This window comes from Hypanus sabinus, chromosome 12 (assembly GCF_030144855.1).
Source record: "Hypanus sabinus isolate sHypSab1 chromosome 12, sHypSab1.hap1, whole genome shotgun sequence".
In the NCBI taxonomy this organism is placed as follows: domain Eukaryota; kingdom Metazoa; phylum Chordata; class Chondrichthyes; order Myliobatiformes; family Dasyatidae; genus Hypanus; species Hypanus sabinus.
Window position 1 is genome coordinate 40,578,788 of NC_082717.1, and position 19,043 is coordinate 40,597,830.

At 40.7% G+C, this 19,043-nt stretch overlaps 1 protein-coding gene across 5 annotated transcripts in view; it reads left to right on the forward strand.

Moving 5' to 3' along the window:
• The window catches only part of rcor3 (REST corepressor 3), a 69,955-nt gene that overhangs the window by 47,499 nt on the left and 3,413 nt on the right, over positions 1-19,043 (forward strand). For all 5 annotated transcript variants that reach the window (XM_059985795.1, XM_059985794.1, XM_059985796.1 and 2 more), the window contains 2 exons: positions 6,187-6,244; positions 7,920-8,161. In XM_059985795.1, the coding sequence (XP_059841778.1) occupies positions 6,187-6,244; positions 7,920-8,161 (300 nt within the window). The remainder of the gene's footprint in view (positions 1-6,186; positions 6,245-7,919; positions 8,162-19,043) is intronic.

Genomic DNA, 19,043 nt, shown 5'->3' on the forward strand with positions numbered 1-19,043 from the left:
GCACTGATAAGGCTTCACTTGGAATATTGTGAGCAGTTTTGGGCCCCTTTATCTTAAAAAGGATGTGTTGACACTGGAGAGGGTTGAAAAGAGGTTCACAAAAACAATTTCATTATTAAACGCTCGTCATATGAAGAGCCTTTGATAGTTCTGGGCCTGTAATCTCAAGAGATCAGAAGAATGACCGGTGACTTAATTGAAACCTGTCAAATGCTGAAAGGCCTTGGTAAGAGTAGATGTGGAGAGGATTTTTCCTCTGGTGGGAGAGTTTAAGACCAGAGGACACACCCTCAGAATAGAGCAGCGTCCTTTTAGGAAGAAGATGAGGGGGAAATTTCTTCAACCCACAGACAGCTGTGGAGGCCAAGTCTTTGGGTATATTTAAGGCAAAGGTTTAACTCAGTCAGGGCATGAAGGGATATGGAGAGAAGGCAAGAGATTGTGATTGAGAGGAAAAATTAATCGGCCATGAGGGAATGTCGGTACAGACTCAAGGGGTAAATGCCCTAATTCTGCTCTTGTATATTATGGTCTAAGATAAATTCAGTCTATTTGAATTTACTGTTTTGCATTTTAACATGAGTTAGAATTTAACAGTTCTGGCTGCAGATTTCACAACGGGCCTATATAAAACTAAAATGGTTAATTGCAGGTGAAATGCAAATTCTTAATGCAGCTTAACATTTCAAGTTGCAGGTCCAAGTGTTGCAGCTTTTGAAATGTTCAAAAACTTCTAATTTATTCGAGGTTTATTTTGTCAGGATTAGAGGGCAAAATTGGAAGGGCAGAAAGCCCTGTAAGCAAGTGTTGAACCAGTAGGAATATTGCAATGACAGAATGTTATTTGCATTATTGTGTCCTGTTGGTTAGATTAATGTAATAATGATATGGTTATGATATATTGTAAAACTTGTTCGGCTCTTGTCATTTAATTAATCATATAATCTAGAACTTAAAAACAAAACACTAACCTCAATTACAGTGAACATGGAATGAGTGGATTATTGTGTAACATTCATCTAATTCACTAACACATGTTAGTGAAGAAAATTTGCTGCCATTACTCAGTCCAGCCAGTGGGTGCCTCTAGGCTTACAACAGTGCAGTTGACTTTAACTGCCTTCTAAAATTGTTCAACTGGTCATTCTGTTGTATTAAATATGATATAATTTAAAACTGGATAGAGTTCTTGGTACTGGAGTTCTACACAATTTTATGGAAACAGCTTCCATCAGAAGTGCTGAATGGGTGATCACCTGAAGTTCATCAACACAGAGTATATTCTTTATACATTTAATATAACAGCAAAGTGAGCAAGTTGCATCAAAATCAGTGGGATGAGCTAAAACCCTAGGGATAGATCAGAAGGCACAAGCTCCAGAGCTCCTCATTTTTGATTTCAGAAATGAACACCGGGTTCTAAAGGTGAAGTATAGGTTAAATTCCAGAGGTGAGATGAAATTGATTTCCCTTGACATCAAGGTTCCATTTAATAAATTGAGATGCCAAGTAGCCCTGATAAAATTGGAATTGTGGGGAATCAAAGGGGAAACCCCAGTGGCTGAAACATTGTCTTCCACAAAAAATGATTATGATTGTTGTAAGTCAATTATTCAAACCACAAAATAGTGTGTTCAGCCGAGACATCTTCGACTGGTTTATCAATGACAGTCTATAATAATAAAATCAGCTGAAAATATTAGTTAATGATATACAGTTGTGTTACTGAAGGTTCTGACCTTGGAAAATTTGCCTGCATATAGTAAGATATTAATGTACTTATTATGTAGCATATAATATTGGTACTGTTGAGGTGCTATTCCTTGAAGGATAGTATAGCCACGAGAATTGGTATTTAGTGCCAAGAATACCAGTATCAAAATTGTAGGAATTGCTATTAGCCAACAAATTCACTAGACCAGCCTGAAAATCTTCAAATGTTTACAGCACAGAAGTCCATTTAGTTTCTTCAAGAGAAATCTAGCCTGTACTGCTTCTCGCATGCCTGCAAATCTTTTCCTTTCAAATACTGCTTCGGAGAGTTTCAACTGGCATTGCAGGGGAATGGGAACCAGAGTACCAAGGCATCTTGTGGAGTGTTTGTGGAGAAAGTAGATGTTAAGCATTCAGAGAAGGGCAGGAACCAAAGTACTGAGCGTGGTGGGACTCGTGTTCTGAGGTGCAATTATTACAATGCAACGAATATTGTAAGTAAGGCAGGTAAGCTTGGTGGAGCAGCATGAGGAATTAAGATATTGTAGTAATTAGTGAGACTTGGCTGCAGGAGGGGCAAGACTAGCATCTCAATATTCCAGGGTTCCATTGTTTTAGACATGATAAAGGGGGAGGGGTAGCATTACTCGTCAGGGAAAATGTAAAGGTCATGCTTAGATAGGACAGACTGGAGGGCTTGTCTACTGAGACTTTATGGGTGGAATGAGGAATAAGAAGGGTGAGCATGTTAAAGGGATTATATTATAGACTAATATCCAATAGTGAGTGGGATTGAGAGGAGCAGATTTGTTAAGAGATACAGGACCCAACTAGAGAGAGTGCAATACTGTATTTCCTATTAGGAACAAGTTAGGGTAGGTAATAGAAGTGTGTGGAGGGGAGCACTTTGAATCTAGTGATCATTATTCCATTTGTTTCAAGATAATTATGGAGAAGGATAGAACTGGTCCTCAGGTTGAGATTCTAATGTGATCCACTTGAAGATCAGTGTTGTTAAAAAAAGATATTTTACATCTTTATTTACGTGGGAGATGGACACAGAGTCTATAGAACTGAGGCAAAAATAGTAGTGAAGTCATGATTACCGAAGAGGATTTGCTTGCTGGCTTGAGGCACATTAGGGTGGATAAGTCCCTAGGGCCTGACAAGTCCTTGTGGGGGTGGGTGAGGGCTAGTGCAGAAATAGCAGGGACCCTGGCAGAAGTATTTAAAATGTCCTTAGCCATGGGTAAGGTGCCTGAGGACTGGAGGATAGCTAAATTTCAGTTGTCCAAGATGGGCTGTAAAAATAAGCCAGGAAATTATAGGTCGGTGGGCCTGATGCCTTTAGTGGGTAAATTGTTGAAAGGGATTCCAGGAGACTGGATATGTAAGTATTTGGATAAATGGGGCGTGATTAGGGTTAGTCATCATGGCTTTGTGCATGGTAATCTTTTAGTGTTTTTCAAGTGGTTACCAGAAAAGTTGATAATGGAATGGCACTGAACATTGTCAAAGATCTTGCTAAATCAATGTAGACAAAGTCCTGCATGGGAGGTTGATCAAGAAGGTTAAGTTGTTTGGCATTCAGGATGAAGTAGTAAATCTGATTGAACATTGGCTTAACAGGAGAAGCCAGGGAATGGTAGCAGATAATGTGGGCTGCCTTAATGACTATCACCCGGCAGCACTCACATCGACAGTGATGAAATGCTTTGAGAGGTTGGTCCTGACTAGACTGAACTCCTGCCTCAGCAAGGACCTGGACCCAATGCAATTTGCTTATTGCCAGAATAGGTCAACAGCAGACGCAATCTCAATGGCCCTCCACGTGGCTTTGGACCACCTGGACAACACAGAGACCTATGTCAGGATGCTGTTCATCGACTATAGCTCAGCATTTAATACCATCATTCCCACAATCCTGATTGAGAAGTTGCAGAATCTGGGCCTCTGTACCTCCCTCTGCAATTGTGTCCTTGACTTCTGAACTGGAAGACCACAATCTGTGCAGATTGGTGATAACAAATCCTCCTCACTGACAATCAACACTGGCGCACCTCAGGGTGTGTGCTTAGCTCACTGCTCTACTTTCTATATACATATGACTGTGTGGCTAGGCATAGCTCAAATACCATCTATAAATTTGATGCATCAAATAAATTTGATTACAACCATTGCTGGTAGAATCTCAGGTGGTGATGAGAGGGCGTACAGGAGTGAGATATGCCAACTAGTGGACTGGTGCCACAGCAACAACCTGGCATTCGTGTGGACTAAAGGAATGGTAAGACGAACACATACCAATCCTCATTGAGGGATCAGAAGTGGAGAGAGTGAACAGCTTCAAGTTCCTGGGTGTCAAGATCTCTGAGGATCTAACCTGGTCCCAGCATATCGCTGTAATTATAAAGAAGGCAAGACAGTGGCCATACTTTATTAGGAATTTGAAGAGATTTGGCATGTCAACAAATACACTCAAAAACTTCTGTAGTTGTACCATGGAGTGCATTCTGACAGGCGGCATCAATGTCTGGTATGGAGGGGATACTGCACAGGATCGAAAGAAGCTGCAGAAGGTTGTAAATCTAGTCAACTCCATTTTGGGTACTAGCCTACAAAGTACCCAGGACATCTTCAGGGTGTGGTGTAAAGAAGTGTTTGTTATTAAGGACCTCCAGCACCCAGCGCATGCCCTTTTCTCACTGTTACTCTCAGGTAGGAGGTACAGGAGCTGAAGGCACACACTCAGCGACTCAGGAACAGCTTCTTCCCCTCTACCATCCAATTCCTAAATAGACATTGAATCTTTGAACACTACCTCATTTTTTTTAATATACAGTATTTCTGTTTTTACACTTTTTAAAATCTATTCAATATATTCAATTGATTTACTTGTTTATTAATACTTTTATTTTCTCTGTGCTAGATTATGTATTGCATTGAACTGCTGCTGCTAAGTTAACAAATTTCAAGTCACATGTCAGTGATAATAAATCTGATTCTGATTCAGATGGCTACCTCTCCTACTAGATGACTATGACTAGTTGTGTGCCACAGTGATTGATCTGTTCTTATGTTAACAACTGGATGGTAAATTGGATCTTCAAATTTGCAGATGACTCCAATTTGGGGGTGTAGTTTACAGTGAGGAAAAGTATCAAAAGCTTGCAGTAGGATATTAACCAACTGGGAAAAATGGGTTAAAACATGACAGACTAGACTTGAGACTGGAGCTCTAGGAGAGTGAAAGGTGAAATACTTAGGGGAATCTGAGAGGCACTTTTTTCACTCTGAGTGGTACAAGTGTGAAACGAGTTTCCAGCAGAAATGGTGGGTGCAGGTTCATTTGCAACATTTAAGAGAAATTTAGGTAAGTATATGGATGGGAGAGGTATCAAAGGCTAAGGTCCAGGTGTAGGGTTGGTGGAATAAGGCAGAACAACAGTTCAGCATGAACTTGATGGATCAAAGGACGCTTTACTGTGGTATAGCGCTCTGTGACTTATCCAGTTTCCTTTTGAGTGCTAGGATAGAATCTGATCATTCTGTTTCCCCTGGCTGCATATTCCAAATTAGAACATAGAAATCTACAGCACATTACTGGCCCTTCAGCCGACAATGTTGTGTCGTCCATGTAACCTCCTCTAGAAACCTGCCTGGAATTATCCTACTGCATAGCCTTCTATTTTTGTAATTTCCATGTACCTATCCAAGAGTCTCTTAAAAGACTCTATTGTATCCCCCTTCACCACCGTCGTTGGCAGTACATTCCACGCACTCACCACTTCCTGGAAAAACTTACCCTTGATATCACCTCTGTACCTATTTCCAAGCACCTTAAAACTATGCCCCCTTGTGTTAGCCATTTCAGCCCTGGGAAAAAGCCTCTGGCTATCCACACGATCAATGCCTTTCATCATCTTGTACACCTCTATCATAATGTCACCTCTCCTCCACTGTCGCTCCAAGAAGAAAAGGTCAAGTTCACTCAACCGGTTCTCATAAGGCAGTGCTCCAATCCAGGCAACATCCTTGTAAATCTCCTCTGCACGTTTTCAACCCAGCAAAAAGAAGAGGATTTTCTTCATATCATTTTTGGCTCTTCAGCAAATCATCTTCATCTGCCTTTTATTGGTCACTCTGTTGAAACAGTATTCCTCTACCAATTCTGTCTAGATTTTCAAGTCACTGATTTGAGTATTATGTTACTGTTGGTGACATTAATGTTTTATTCTGTTTATGTTACTAAAATCTAGATAATTTCCAGAAGGAAATTTGTTTTAAAAAAATCAGTCCTTTCTTAAAATGTAGCTCTGGAAAAATCATTAATCATTTGGATCCATTTCAGATGCCCTTGTAATTCATAATTGGCACACTGCCTGCACCAGATTTTGTACTAAAAGTATTACAAGTTTTCTGAAGTTGTCAATAATGATGTACAACTGACGTATATTTTTCAATTTTGTTTAGTCAACTCAGAAAATCAATGCACGCTGGACAACGGAGGAGCAGCTGCTTGCAGTTCAAGGTGGGCTTCATCTGAAGGCCTAAATCTGAAGCTGGGATTTATAGATATTTATAGTTTATAAATATTTTTGAGTCAATCAAAAAATTCCCAAGGTCCCTTGACTTTACAGAACACTCAAAACTTTTTTATACCCTTCCACTTGGCCAACAGCATTATTGAGAAAAATTAGGTATTTTTTCTATATATTTATTTTTTGTTTTTTATTGTTACTGGTATTTTTAATATCTGAGGTTAAAATGACAAGTACAAGGAATTGGACTATACAATTTTGTGTTGAAAGATGCAGCATAATTTACTAGTGAATGTTTTAACAGATGAATTTATGCTGACTTTTAAATCATAAAAATATCATGGGATCAGTTTATTTACATCTGCCTTTTTGGCAAACATGAATACACATTAATTAGATGTTTGGGTATAAATTTGTCTGGTTACTTGTGTTAAACAAAAAAAATTGAATATGCAGAGCTGAATAAAAGGTAGAAGAACTTATGCATACATTTAGAATTAAGTACTTACCTTCATCCCTAACACACCCACAAGGTCACAAACTGTACTGGTATTTAAAAGCAGCAGTATGTTAGATGTACAGACTGTAAAGCACACACAAAGATCTTATCGTGACATTAAAATCTTAAGTAAAATGAATCTGGTCTGGAGAACCAATGTTGACTTCAAATTTGAGCTAGAAGGGAGTAGGTATCATTTGAATTTGCTCTATTTTATTCATGCTTACAACATTGAAGGAGGCAGTTTAGACTTAGTAGGTCCATGCTGTCTCTCAGAGAATTCCTATTTTCCACTAGATTTTTTTGCAGCTATTCTCCCCAGATTTCTATCACCTTACTCTAGATTTTATCACTCACCAATAGACAAGGGACAATTTATGGTTTAGAATTTATTTTATGCTTCTTAATGCCGTATAATATTAATTTGCAGATGACTGGTGCAGTCAGGATCAGACTATATGAGACATTTCAAGACCACATCTGTGTTCACACATGTTTGAGCTCCAACACAGTTAAACCATTTTTGTTTCTTCACAGCTGTGATACTTTTCTGTTTCCTGTGTTATCTATTCTATAGCATTTGGAATTAGTTGACCAGTTATTGAAATGGATGCAAATGATGGGGATTGGTTACTGTAACTACTTCCAATTGAGCTGAGACTGTTCAAGTTCTATCCTTGCTGCAAAATTGGAAGTATTTTCCAGTTTTGTTCTGTAACTATCCTCCAATAAAGTCTAGTGTCTATTGCATTGTTCCTTTGTTTTAAAAAAAAGCTGCAAAACATGGGTATTTTTAATATTGGGTTTAATTAACTAAGAAGTCAAAAGCTATTTTTCATTTACCATTTTTACATTTGACCTCAATCAGGAGGTTTGGCATTATAATGATCTTGACTATAATAGGTTGAATTACTTAGTGATAGTCTCTTAGCTTGGAATGGACGGACTCTTACTCTTTCAGTTTCATTAATGCCGGGACTTTAGTATTCTAAAAAATTCTCAAGATTATAAATATATTAACAATTTTCTACATAATTTACACATGCTAATGATGTTATTTAATTTTAATTCTATAATTTCTGAGATTAATGTTGTGATTTTTAACAATTATTTCCCCTTTTAATGCTTAACAATTGGGAGAAGAGTTTACATTGTGTGACTTGCAGGTGTCCGCAAATATGGAAAGGATTTCCAAGCTATCGCAGATGTAATTGGAAACAAAACCGTCGGCCAAGTGAAGAATTTTTTTGTTAACTACAGACGTCGTTTTAATCTTGAAGAAGTCTTGCAGGAATGGGAAGCGGAGCAAGGAACGCAAGAATCGAATGGAGTTTCAACCACACCAGGGGAGGAAAGAAAGCCTGCTTTGAATTCTCTTGCATCTAAAAGTCCAGATGTAGAAGAAGAGGTAGTGTTCTTTAACATCTTTACCTTTTTATCAACTGTTTTTCTTAGAACTTAGAAATAAGTTAAATATGTTCATCTGGCAAGATCCTTTTGGCACCGATGCTTGCTTTGGAATAATCACAAAAAAAAATCAATGGTTTTTGAAGACTAGAATTTATATAAATCATCCACACAGGGTAAATCTAATAATCTAATAGCCTAAAATTAACACCTAATGTAAAGAAAGTAAACAAAAAAATAGAAGTTTTGTGCACAGAATTTTATAAAATAAATCACACGGATATGTTAAAATACACTCATTGGCCACTTTTATTAGGTATACAAATCACCAATCACGTGGTAACAGCTCGGTGCATAAAAGCATGCAGACATCATTAAGACGTTCAGTTGTTGTTCAAACCAAACCTCAGAATAGGGAAGAAATGACTGACTTTTATTGTGGAATTATTGTTGGTGCCGGACACTGATTTGAGTATCTCAGAAACTGCTGATCTCTTGGGATTTACATGCACAACAGTCTCTAGAGTTTACAGAGTTTGGTGCAAAAACAAAAAAAAATCCAGAGAGAGGGAGTTCTGTGGCTGAAATGCTTTGTTAGTGAGAATGGTCATAGGAGTATAGCCAGACTGGTTCAAGATGAAAGGAATAACCATGCTTTTCAACAATGGTGTGCAGAACAGCATCTCTGAATGCACAATGTGTTGGATCTTGAAGTGGATGGGCTACAGCAGCTTACGACCACAAACGTACTCTCAGTGCCCTCGTTATTAGGTAGAGGAAGTACCTAATGAAGTGACCACTTAACTGACAAGTATATCCAAGAGCTTCTGTATTTTCCAACACCAAATTTTCATCAATCCCAGCCGAACACTATTTTATATATATCTTTATGATACTGAAAGGTTAATGACATTATTGATCAATTTAGAAAAATAAATAATTGAGCCTTTTAAAAGAGAGAAATAATATAACTTCTTATTGTTTGTCTTTTATCTTGAAGATTAGTGGTCACAATTTGCTGAAGAAGAGGTTAAAGCAATCTGATTAGAAGCTATACCTGTATCTCATTACTTGCATGACTGCTGTAGTGTTTGAAATGCACATTACATACTGATAGTAGTTTTCAGTATAATCAGTGAAAGGCTGCTTAGATTCAAACTTGTTTTATTACCATTACTTATCTGAGGGCCTTGTGAGAGAAAGGCTGGTTGTTCTGAGGAAGTCGAGACGAGCTCAGTCTGTTTGAACTCTCAGGGCAAGAAATATTGGGAGTCTTGTATGATGAGCGGTAGGGCACTGTGGAATGTAGTAGAACAGAAGGATCTGGGAATACAGATCTGTAATTCCTTGAAAGTGGTGTCACAGATAGGTGTAAAGAAAGCTTTTGCCACACTGGCCTTTGGAAATCAGGAGTTGGGGTGTTATGTTGAAATTGTGCAAGATGTTGATGAGGCTTAATTTGGAGTATTGTGTGCGGTTTTGATCACCAACCTCTATAGGAAAGATGTAAATAAGATTGAAAGTGTGCAGAGGAAATTGACAAGGATGTTGTTGGGACTTGAGTTACAGGGAAAGGTTGAATAGGTTAGGATTTTATTCCATAGAACATAAGATTGAGGTGAGATTTGATAGAGGTATACAAAATAATGAGGGGTATAGATAGGGTAAATGTAAGTAGGCTTAATCCACTGAGGTTGGGTGAGACTACAACTAGAGGTCATGGTTTGACGGTGAAAAGTGAAATGTTTAAGGGAAACATGAAGGGGAAATTCTCTACTCAGAGGGTGGTGAGATATGGAACAAGCTGTCAGCACAAGTGGTGAATGCTAGAGTTGATTTCAACATTTAAGAGTAATTTGGATAGATACATGGATGAGTGGGGTACAGAATGCTATGGTCAGAATTCAGGTCAATGGGACTAGATGGATTAATGGTTTGGCCCATCTAGTCTGTGCCAAAAGGCTGGTTTCTGTGCTGTAAAGTTCTGTGACTCTTCCTGCCATGCTTAGTTCCTGACTGTTGCTACCCACGTGGTTAATGAGGTATCCAGTTGGATTAGCCTCGATCTATGAAAACAAAGCCCATCTTCAGAGATTTCTAATGTAGGCCCTTATTGCTGCAAGCTGGAAGACTAGTAAATTGGAGTTTCAATAAGGTATTCATTGTTATAGGGAAAGTTTCTACTTTTAAAACTAATCCCTCAGAAGCTGTTTTGCAATCCATAGGCTAGTACATTTTCGTTCCCCCTCCCCAATACAAAATTGTTGGAATGTTTCCTTTGGGAACTGGTATATAATGTATAAAATGCCCTAGGATTCTCAAAACTTTTGTACCAGTGCTTAAACTCAGAGACTAAGCTTTTAAAACAGGGATCCCAAACAGAAGACCGTATGACCCTAACCCTTTAAAGGTAGGGTGGGAGTGCCTTGGCTTTTACAGTTACCCAGGCAGAATTTTGATCATGCACAGTGTTAATGAGGCTTGGTAAAATTGAAGTTTAAGAGAATCATGGGGAAAAACTCCTTTCTGTCTGAAGGCATAGCTAGCACAATGGTTGTTCTTTGGAAGATAATTGTCATAGTCACAGGACATTACAGAACTACTTCAGGGTGATGGCCATGGTTCTTGCTTCTATAGCCACCAGTGTACTCTTTGTATCATAAATAATAGCCTATATTCTTCACCATGTGCATTTCCTCAGATAATGAAGCAGTTAGTGTGTGTGTGCAGGAAAATCTGTTAAACTTTTAGCTTTGGGTTTTTGAGGTGTTAGCTCCTTGGACAGCATCTTCCAAACCCATGACCTCCATCAATTAGAAAGACAAGGGCAGCAAAAGCACGGCAACACCACAAACCATTTTGGAGTTGCTCTTCAAGCCATTCACCATCCTGACTTGGAAATACATCACTGTTCCTTCACTGTTACCTTGTGGATATTTTGGAACACCTTTCTTGGAACGAATATTGTCATATTTACTAAGATGCAGTGAAAAGCTTGTATTGCATACTGTTCATACTGATCAAATCATTTCTAGTAGAATAAGGTAAAACAATAACATTGAAGAAGAGAAACTGCAGTGCAGGTAAACACCAAAGCTCAAATCATAATGATGTAGATTGTGAGGTCAGAAGTCCCAACTTATCATACCATTCAATAGTCTTGTATCAGTGGGATAGAAACTGTCCTTGAGCCTGGTGATACGTCCTTTCAGGATTTTGTACCTGCTGCCCAATGGGAGAGCTGGTGTCTTTTATTTTGCTGGCTACTTTTACCAATTTCTATCCACATGTGTACAATTTCTTGTGGTCATGGGTAGAGCAGTTGCCATACCAAACTGTTGTGCATTCAGATAGGATGCTTTAATGGTACACTGATAAAATTTGGTAAGGGCCGATGGGAACATGCTAAATCCTGAACAGTATTATGGTTATACCCACTCCTCAAGGTCTGCAACAGTTCAAGAGGACAGCTCTATGTCACCTTTTCAAGGGTAATTAAATACTTCTCAATTTAAAGTCCACATTTGCTTGAAAGAATAAAAAAAACTCTAAAATGAATTGTACACAAATAGCAGGCAATGCACATTGCAACATTTAGAAAATACTTTAGAAAGACAGTAGTTAGCCTTGCCAGTGATGCAGCTTTTTGTAAATAATAATAAGCAATGTCAGTAATAATCATACAAAGAACTGTAATTTCATCAAACTTTGACTCCTTTTTGTGCATGAAACTTATTATGTTCTTTTCACTTTTCTTTCCTCTGCCTCCTTAAATATAACTGTGTCACCATGCTTCATTATATTTTAGAACCAGTAAAGATGGAATATGAGTTTCTTATAGTTTAATTATGATGAAGCACTGGAACTACTTAATATGCAGTACTGTGCTGAAGTCTTGGGTACCATAGGTTTTTTATATAAATTTTGTTTTAGATGTATTAGCGTGTCAGTAGAAAAGAGCAAATTTAATTGACGAACATTTATTTCACAAAAAAAAATCAGATGTCATAGAGAATGTTACGTGTATAGAAACCGGGAGTGGGAGGGGTGAAGCAAAGAGCTGGGAAGTTGATTAGTGAGAGACACAGTGCTGGAGAAAGGAATCTAATGGGAGAAGGCAGGATCTCCAGGATAATAATATCTGGATTGCTACCCATGCCACATGCTAGTGATGATAGAAACAGGATGATTTGGCAGATAAATGTGTGGCTTTGAAACTGGTGCAGGGGGTGGAGCTTCAGGTTTTGGATCGTTAGGATCTCTCCTGGGAGAGGTATGACCTGTAAAAAAAGGGACAGGTTGCACCTGAACCAAAGGGGGACCAATATTCTCGTGGGCAGGTTTGTTAGAGCTGTTGGGGAGGTTTAAGCTAATTTGACGGGGGTGGGAACCAGAATGAAGGGACTTGGGATAGGACGGATGGTAAAAAAGCAAAGATAGCATGCAGTCAGACTGTCAGGAAGAGCAGGCAGATGATAGAACAGAATTGCAGCCAGCACAGTGAGTATCAGTGCTTTGGCGATGCAAAGCCAAAAAGGGTAGCAAGTACAACACTCAGTAATGCTCATGGTATCAGAAACAAGGTAGATGATCTTGTTGCACTATTACAGATTGTCAGGTATGATGTGCCCATCACTGAATCATGGCTAAAAGATAGTGTTGTCACAAGGGGGATGTGGAGACTGGACCCAAATGCAGGATACAGGCTCTGAAGTACTAGGAGCAGGACATGAATAACTAAAGGATAGAACAAGATGGGGACTGTGGCATACAACGGTGATCCTGGGGTTCAGAGAGTTCATGGCGAAGGCAGGACCCTGGCTAGGCTAAAGGATGGGTCGATGGGACAAGGAATGCTGGGAGGATAGTCCCCTGGGCGGGCCACATTACTTCTGGGCAAGGCCCAGCCTCCCAGGCAGGAACATAGGGGCCTGGGCAGTTTGCGGGACACCTGGGCAGGATGCGGGGCACAACCCATCTCAAGTGAGGGGTAGGAAAGGGTCAGGGTCCTCAGGACAGGCCGCCTCCCAGGGAGGAACACGGGGGCCTGGGCAAGATGTGGAGCACCTGGGCAGGTTGCAGGGCACCACCCATCAGAAGAGATGGGTAGGAAAGGGTCAGAGTCCCCCTGCTGGGCAACAGCAGCCCAGCCTGCTTACCCGACAGAGGCAAGGGATCAGAAGGGAGCTCGGTCCAGGGTGACTACAAGAACAGACTTACAGAACTAGATGATTAACAGTGGGTACTGCAAGCCAGGGTCAAAACAGGGATAGCCAGGCGAACAGCACATCGACATGAACAAGACAAACCAGACAGAACAGCAGGTACAGGACAAAACAGGTTCAGAGCAGGACAACCCCCCTTATATCCACCTGTAAGCCGATAGGTCTCAGGTGCACCTCCTTAAGCCAAGATGATCCTATTTGGGCTTAAGGGTGAAAGGAGGGACGGCTACAAGACCCGGAGTCCGCGGACCAGATCAAGACCTGGAAAGCGGGCTCCGGACCGGACCATAACAGGTGTAGTTGGGAGCTGGAAGTCCCAAGGTTACATGTTGTATTGGAGGGATAGGAAGGTAGGCAGAGGGTGTGGTATGGCTCTGCTGGTAAAGAATTGCATCAAATCATTAGGAAGGTGTGACATAGGATTGAAAGATATTGAATTCTTGTGGGTTGAGTTGAGAAACGGCAAGGGTAAAAGGACCCTGATGGCAGTTATATACAGGCCTCTCAACAGTAGCTGGGATGTGGACCACAGATTACAACTGGAAATAGAACAGGCATATCAAAAGGGCAATGTTATGATAGTCATGGGAGATTTTAACATGCATGTTGATTAGGGAAAATCAGGTTGGTAATGGGTCTCAAGAGACTTGAATTTGTTAAATACCTATGAGATGGCTTTTTAGAGCAGTTTGTCGTCTAGGGGATTAGCTATGCTGGATTGAACTGGAGTTGATAGGGGAGCTTGAGGTTAAAGAGCCCTTAGTAGCTGCTGATCTCAAAATGATTGATTTCAACTGGAATTTGATAGGGAGAAAGTAAAGTCTGATGGAGCAACATTTTGATGGAGTAAAGGAAATTACAGTGATATGAGAGAGGAGTTGGCAAAAGTAAATCAGAAGGAGCTGCTGGCAGGGATGGTAACAGAGCAGCAATGGCATGAGTTTCTGGGAAAAATGCAGGACAGATGTATTCCAAAAACAAAGAAATACTTAAATGGCAAAATAGTACAGGTAGTCCCCGAGTTACGAACATCCGACTTACGAGCTGAGGAAGGAGAACGCCGTCTGCCATTTTAAGCCGGATTGTGACGCTGTCCGCCATTTTAAGTCATTGCTGTTGACACTGTGTTGAGTGTTTAACTTTGTATTTGGCTTAAATTTTTCTTAGTAAGATTCACCCTGACCCCGCCCCCCTCCCCCCCCCCCCCCCCCCGTTCCGGTCGGCTGGTGGCGCAGTGAGATCAATGCTGGGCTGAAGAATGGAGTTTCCCGAGTTCAATCCAGTGATAGACCGTTCCCGTCCCGGATTGATGTCGACCTAGTGTTTCCATACCATCTGTGCTGGGTTGATGTTGCAACTCGACCTCATTTAAAAAAAACACTGCCACCTCCAGTTTAAATTCCCCCGCGGAATATTGTGGATGATCAAATACCCAAACCCAGCACAGCCCCCACTTGTTCCATTTAGCCTGTCTCAATGCAGTGGTCCTTAGGACCCAGCGGACCTCGGGAGCAGGTCGGGAGCCACTGCCCGCAGTGTTTCTGTTCCATTGATGGGAAGCGATTGCGATTGAAAATAAAGTGGAAATAATAAAGCATTTGGAAAGAGGTGAAACGCCGTCGGTCATTGGAAAAACTTTAGGCTACAGTCGGTCAACGATCGGAACAATTTTAAAGGATAACGGATAAAGTGAGAATAATGAAGCATTTGAAAGGCCCTGCCCCGATGAAAGCTACAATTATTACTAAGCAACACTGTAGTTTAATTATTGGAGTAAATACATTTTTTAAGTGTTTTATATGCATAGAAAGGTAAAATATATACTAAGACAAACATTTGACTAACTGACGCTAAATAATACCGGATGTACTTGTTCTGACTTGTGTACAAATCCGACTTAAAGACAGACTCAGGAACGGAACTCGTACGTAACCCGGGGACTGCCTGTACAACTGTGGCTGACAAAGGAAGTCAAAGCTAATGAAAAAACAAGACAGGGCGTAGAGCAAAGCAAAAATTAGTGGGAAGATAGAGGATTGGGAAGCTTTAAAAACCTACAGAGAGCAACTAAAAGAAACATTAGAAGAGAAAGGATGAAATGTGAAAGCAAGCTAGCAAATAATATCAAAGAGGATAGTGGAAGCTTTTTCAAGTGTGTAAAAAATATATATAATAAGATGAGAGTGGATATAGGATTGCTAGAAAATGAGGCTGGAGAAATAATAACAGCGGGACAAGGGGATGGCAGATGAACTAAATGAGTATTTTGCATCAGTCTTCACTGTGCCAGATGTGTGTGAAGGAGGAGATGTGAGTGCAGTTACAAGGGAGAAGGTGCTCAAAAAGCTGAAAGACCTAAGCGTACATAAGTCACCTGGACCAGATGAACGGCACCCTAGAGTTCTGAAAAAGGTAGTGGTACAGATTGTGGAGGCATTATCAATGATCTTTCAAAATTCGTTGGATTCTAGCATGGTTCCCTTAAGGGAATATTTTGTCTGAGGAAACTGTGGGAATTCTTTGAGGAGATTACAAGTAGGATATATGAAGGGGATGCAGTGGATATTTGGACTTTCAGAAGGCATTTGACTAAGTGCCATACATGAGGCTGCTTACCAAGTTAAGAGCTCGTGGAAAGTTAATAACATTGTTAGAGTATTGGCTGATTGGTAGGAGGCAGTGAGTGGGGAATAGTGGTGTTTCTCAGGGATCGGTGTTGGGACCGCTTTTTATGCTGTATTTCAATGATTTAGATGATGGAAGAGATGGCTTCATTGCCAAGTTTGCTAATAATACGAAGATTGGTGGAGGGGCAGATAGTTATTGAGGAAACGAGTAGGCTGCAGGACAGATTAGGAGAATGGGCAAGTAAGTGGCAAATGAAATACAATGTTGGAAAATGCATGGTCATGGTAACTGCCAGGTCCTTGGGTGTATTTAAGGCAGAGATTGATAGGTTCTTGATTGGACATGGCATCAAAAGTTATGGAAAGAAGGCCAGAGAATGGAGTTGAGCAGGGGAGAAAAGGATCAGTCATGATTGAATGGCGGAGCAGGCTCGATGGACCAAATAGCCTAATTCTGCTCCTTTGTCTTCTGGTCTTGTGGACAGAAGGCCCTGGAAGAAAGAAAAGGGGGAGGAGCATCAGAGCTGGGCAGGCAAGGAGATAAGGTGAGAGAGGGGAAAAGGAATTGGGGAATGGTGAAGGAGGGGTGGTGGGCCACTACCAGAAGTTTTTGAGAAATCGATGTTCATGTGATCAGGTTGGAGGCTACCCATTCAGAATATAAGGTTTTGTTTCTCCAACCTGAATGTGGCCTCATCACAACAGGTGAAGAGGCTATAGATAAACATGTCAGAATAGGAATGTGAAGTAGAATTCGCTACTGTCACGAGGAGACCACATTTGGGTTGGAGGAGCTTCCGCTCATGCCACCTCCCCCTCTACTATTCCCCATCTCCTTTTTCCTTTTGCACCTTATCTCCTAGCCTGCCCATCACTAGTGCTCCTTCCCCCTTTTCTTTCTGCCCTCTGCCCTCTCCTAGTAGATTCCCCCTTCTCTAGCCCTGTATCTTTCACAAATCAACTACCCAGCTCTTTATTCACCCCTCCCCTCCCAGTTACACCTATCACTTTGTTTCTCCCAACCTTCTCCCCACCTTTTAACTCTACTCCTCATCCTTTTTTTTATTCCTCATCCTTTTTTTTATTCCTCCAGATGAAGGGTCTTGGCCTGAACCATCAACTGTACTGTTTTCCATAGATGCTGCCTGGCTTGCTGAGTTTCTCTAGTATTTTGTATGTGTTGCTTGGATTTCCAGCATCTGCAGATTTTCTCTTGTTTGTATTAAGTAATAGACCACTTTTCAAATTTTTTAAAAACTTGATTACTTTGTCAGTATATAACTCAGTGCATGACTAAACAAAGATTACAAACAATGATTAATGGTATATAAAGTTGTGGGTGTAGAAGATGGGACAGTTTAACCACTAAATCATTCATTCTTACACCAATGCAAAGTGAGCATAGCAACCAGAAAAATAAGGTGGTCATCGTGCACAACAAGATAACTCCCAAGCAGAAATTTTGCGGCAGACATGAGTTTTAAGATGTGCTCTCCAAGCACTTCTGAAGAAGGACAAAGAAACAGTCATTGTTGAAGACCAGAAACACAGTGTCTGGCAACAGAAGCTGAGTGTAGCAGATGAGAGCCACGTCAAACTGGCATCCCATTTAAATTGGTGGAAGTCCAACACTCCTATCAGCTCTGAACTCTCAAAAACCACTGGAAACCAAGTACACCCCTGTACAGTCCAGGGAAGTCTTTATAGAAGTGGTTTTCATGGAAGAGTTGCCAAAGAGCTCCTTTGCAGTGGAAACAAAGGCAAGAAAACTCACCGGTGGATAATAAACACGGACTGGGGTTCTGAACAATGGCAGCGAGTGCTCTGGGCTGATGAGTCAAGATTTGAAATTTTTGGCAGCTTGTCTGTGGAGAAGCTGGAGAGCACTACATGGATGAGTATCTGCATTCAACAGTAAAGCACGGTGGAGGTTCCCTACAAATGGAGTTGCAAATGGAGTTGATAATCCGGTCAGAATTAATGGAAACCTCAGTGCTGAGAAGTACACACAGATTTTTATCCATCACGCAATACTATTAGGGATGTGTCTGATCAGCCCCAACTTCATTCTGCAGCAGGACAAGTCAAGTTTATTGCCATTTACCTATACACATGTATGTAACATGTATAACTATATAGAAACGAGGCATTTCTCCAAACCAGGGTGTAAAGCACAGTAGTATATGTAACACGATAACTTATGAAGGCAAGGATAAAATATACAGATGAATCACTTATAAATAACAAACTAAAGTGCATAAATTAAATATAGTAAGGTACGGAACAGATTAACCGTGACACTCCGAAGGCAATGTGGCAGGGACTTCTGAAATGTAATGGCCTGAGGGAAGAAACTGTTTCCCGTCCTGACCATTCTTGTTTTGTGCATTATAGTCACCTGTTGATGGTAGAAAGTGAAAAAGTATGCTGGTTGGAAGGGTGGGATCCTTAATAATACTAAGGGCCCTGTGTGCACAGATGGTAGGGACTCCTATAATAGAAACATAGAAGATCTACAGCACTATACAGGTCCATCGGCCCACAAAGCTGTGCCAAACATGTCCTTACCTTAGAAATTATCTCGGGTTACCCATAGCCCTCTATTTTTCTAAGCTCCATGTATCTATCCAGAAGTCTCTTAAAAGACCCTATCATATCTGCCTCCACCACCATCACTGGCAGCCCATTCCACGCACTCACCACTCTCTGTGTTTTAAACAACAAACTAACTTACCCCTGTCATCCTCTGTACCCACTTCCAAGCACCTTAAAACTGTGCCCTCTTGTGCTGGACATTTCAGCCCTGGGAATAGGCCTCTGACTATCCACACGATCAATGTCTCTCATCGTCTTGTACACCTCTATTAGGTCACCTCTCATCCTCAGTCGCTCCAAGGAGAAAAGGCCCGTGTTCTCTCAACCTTTTCTCATAAGGCATGCTCCCCAATCCAGGTAACATCCTTGTAAATCTCCTCTACACCCTTTCTATCTTTTCCACATACTTCCTGTAGTGAGGTGATTAGAACTGAGC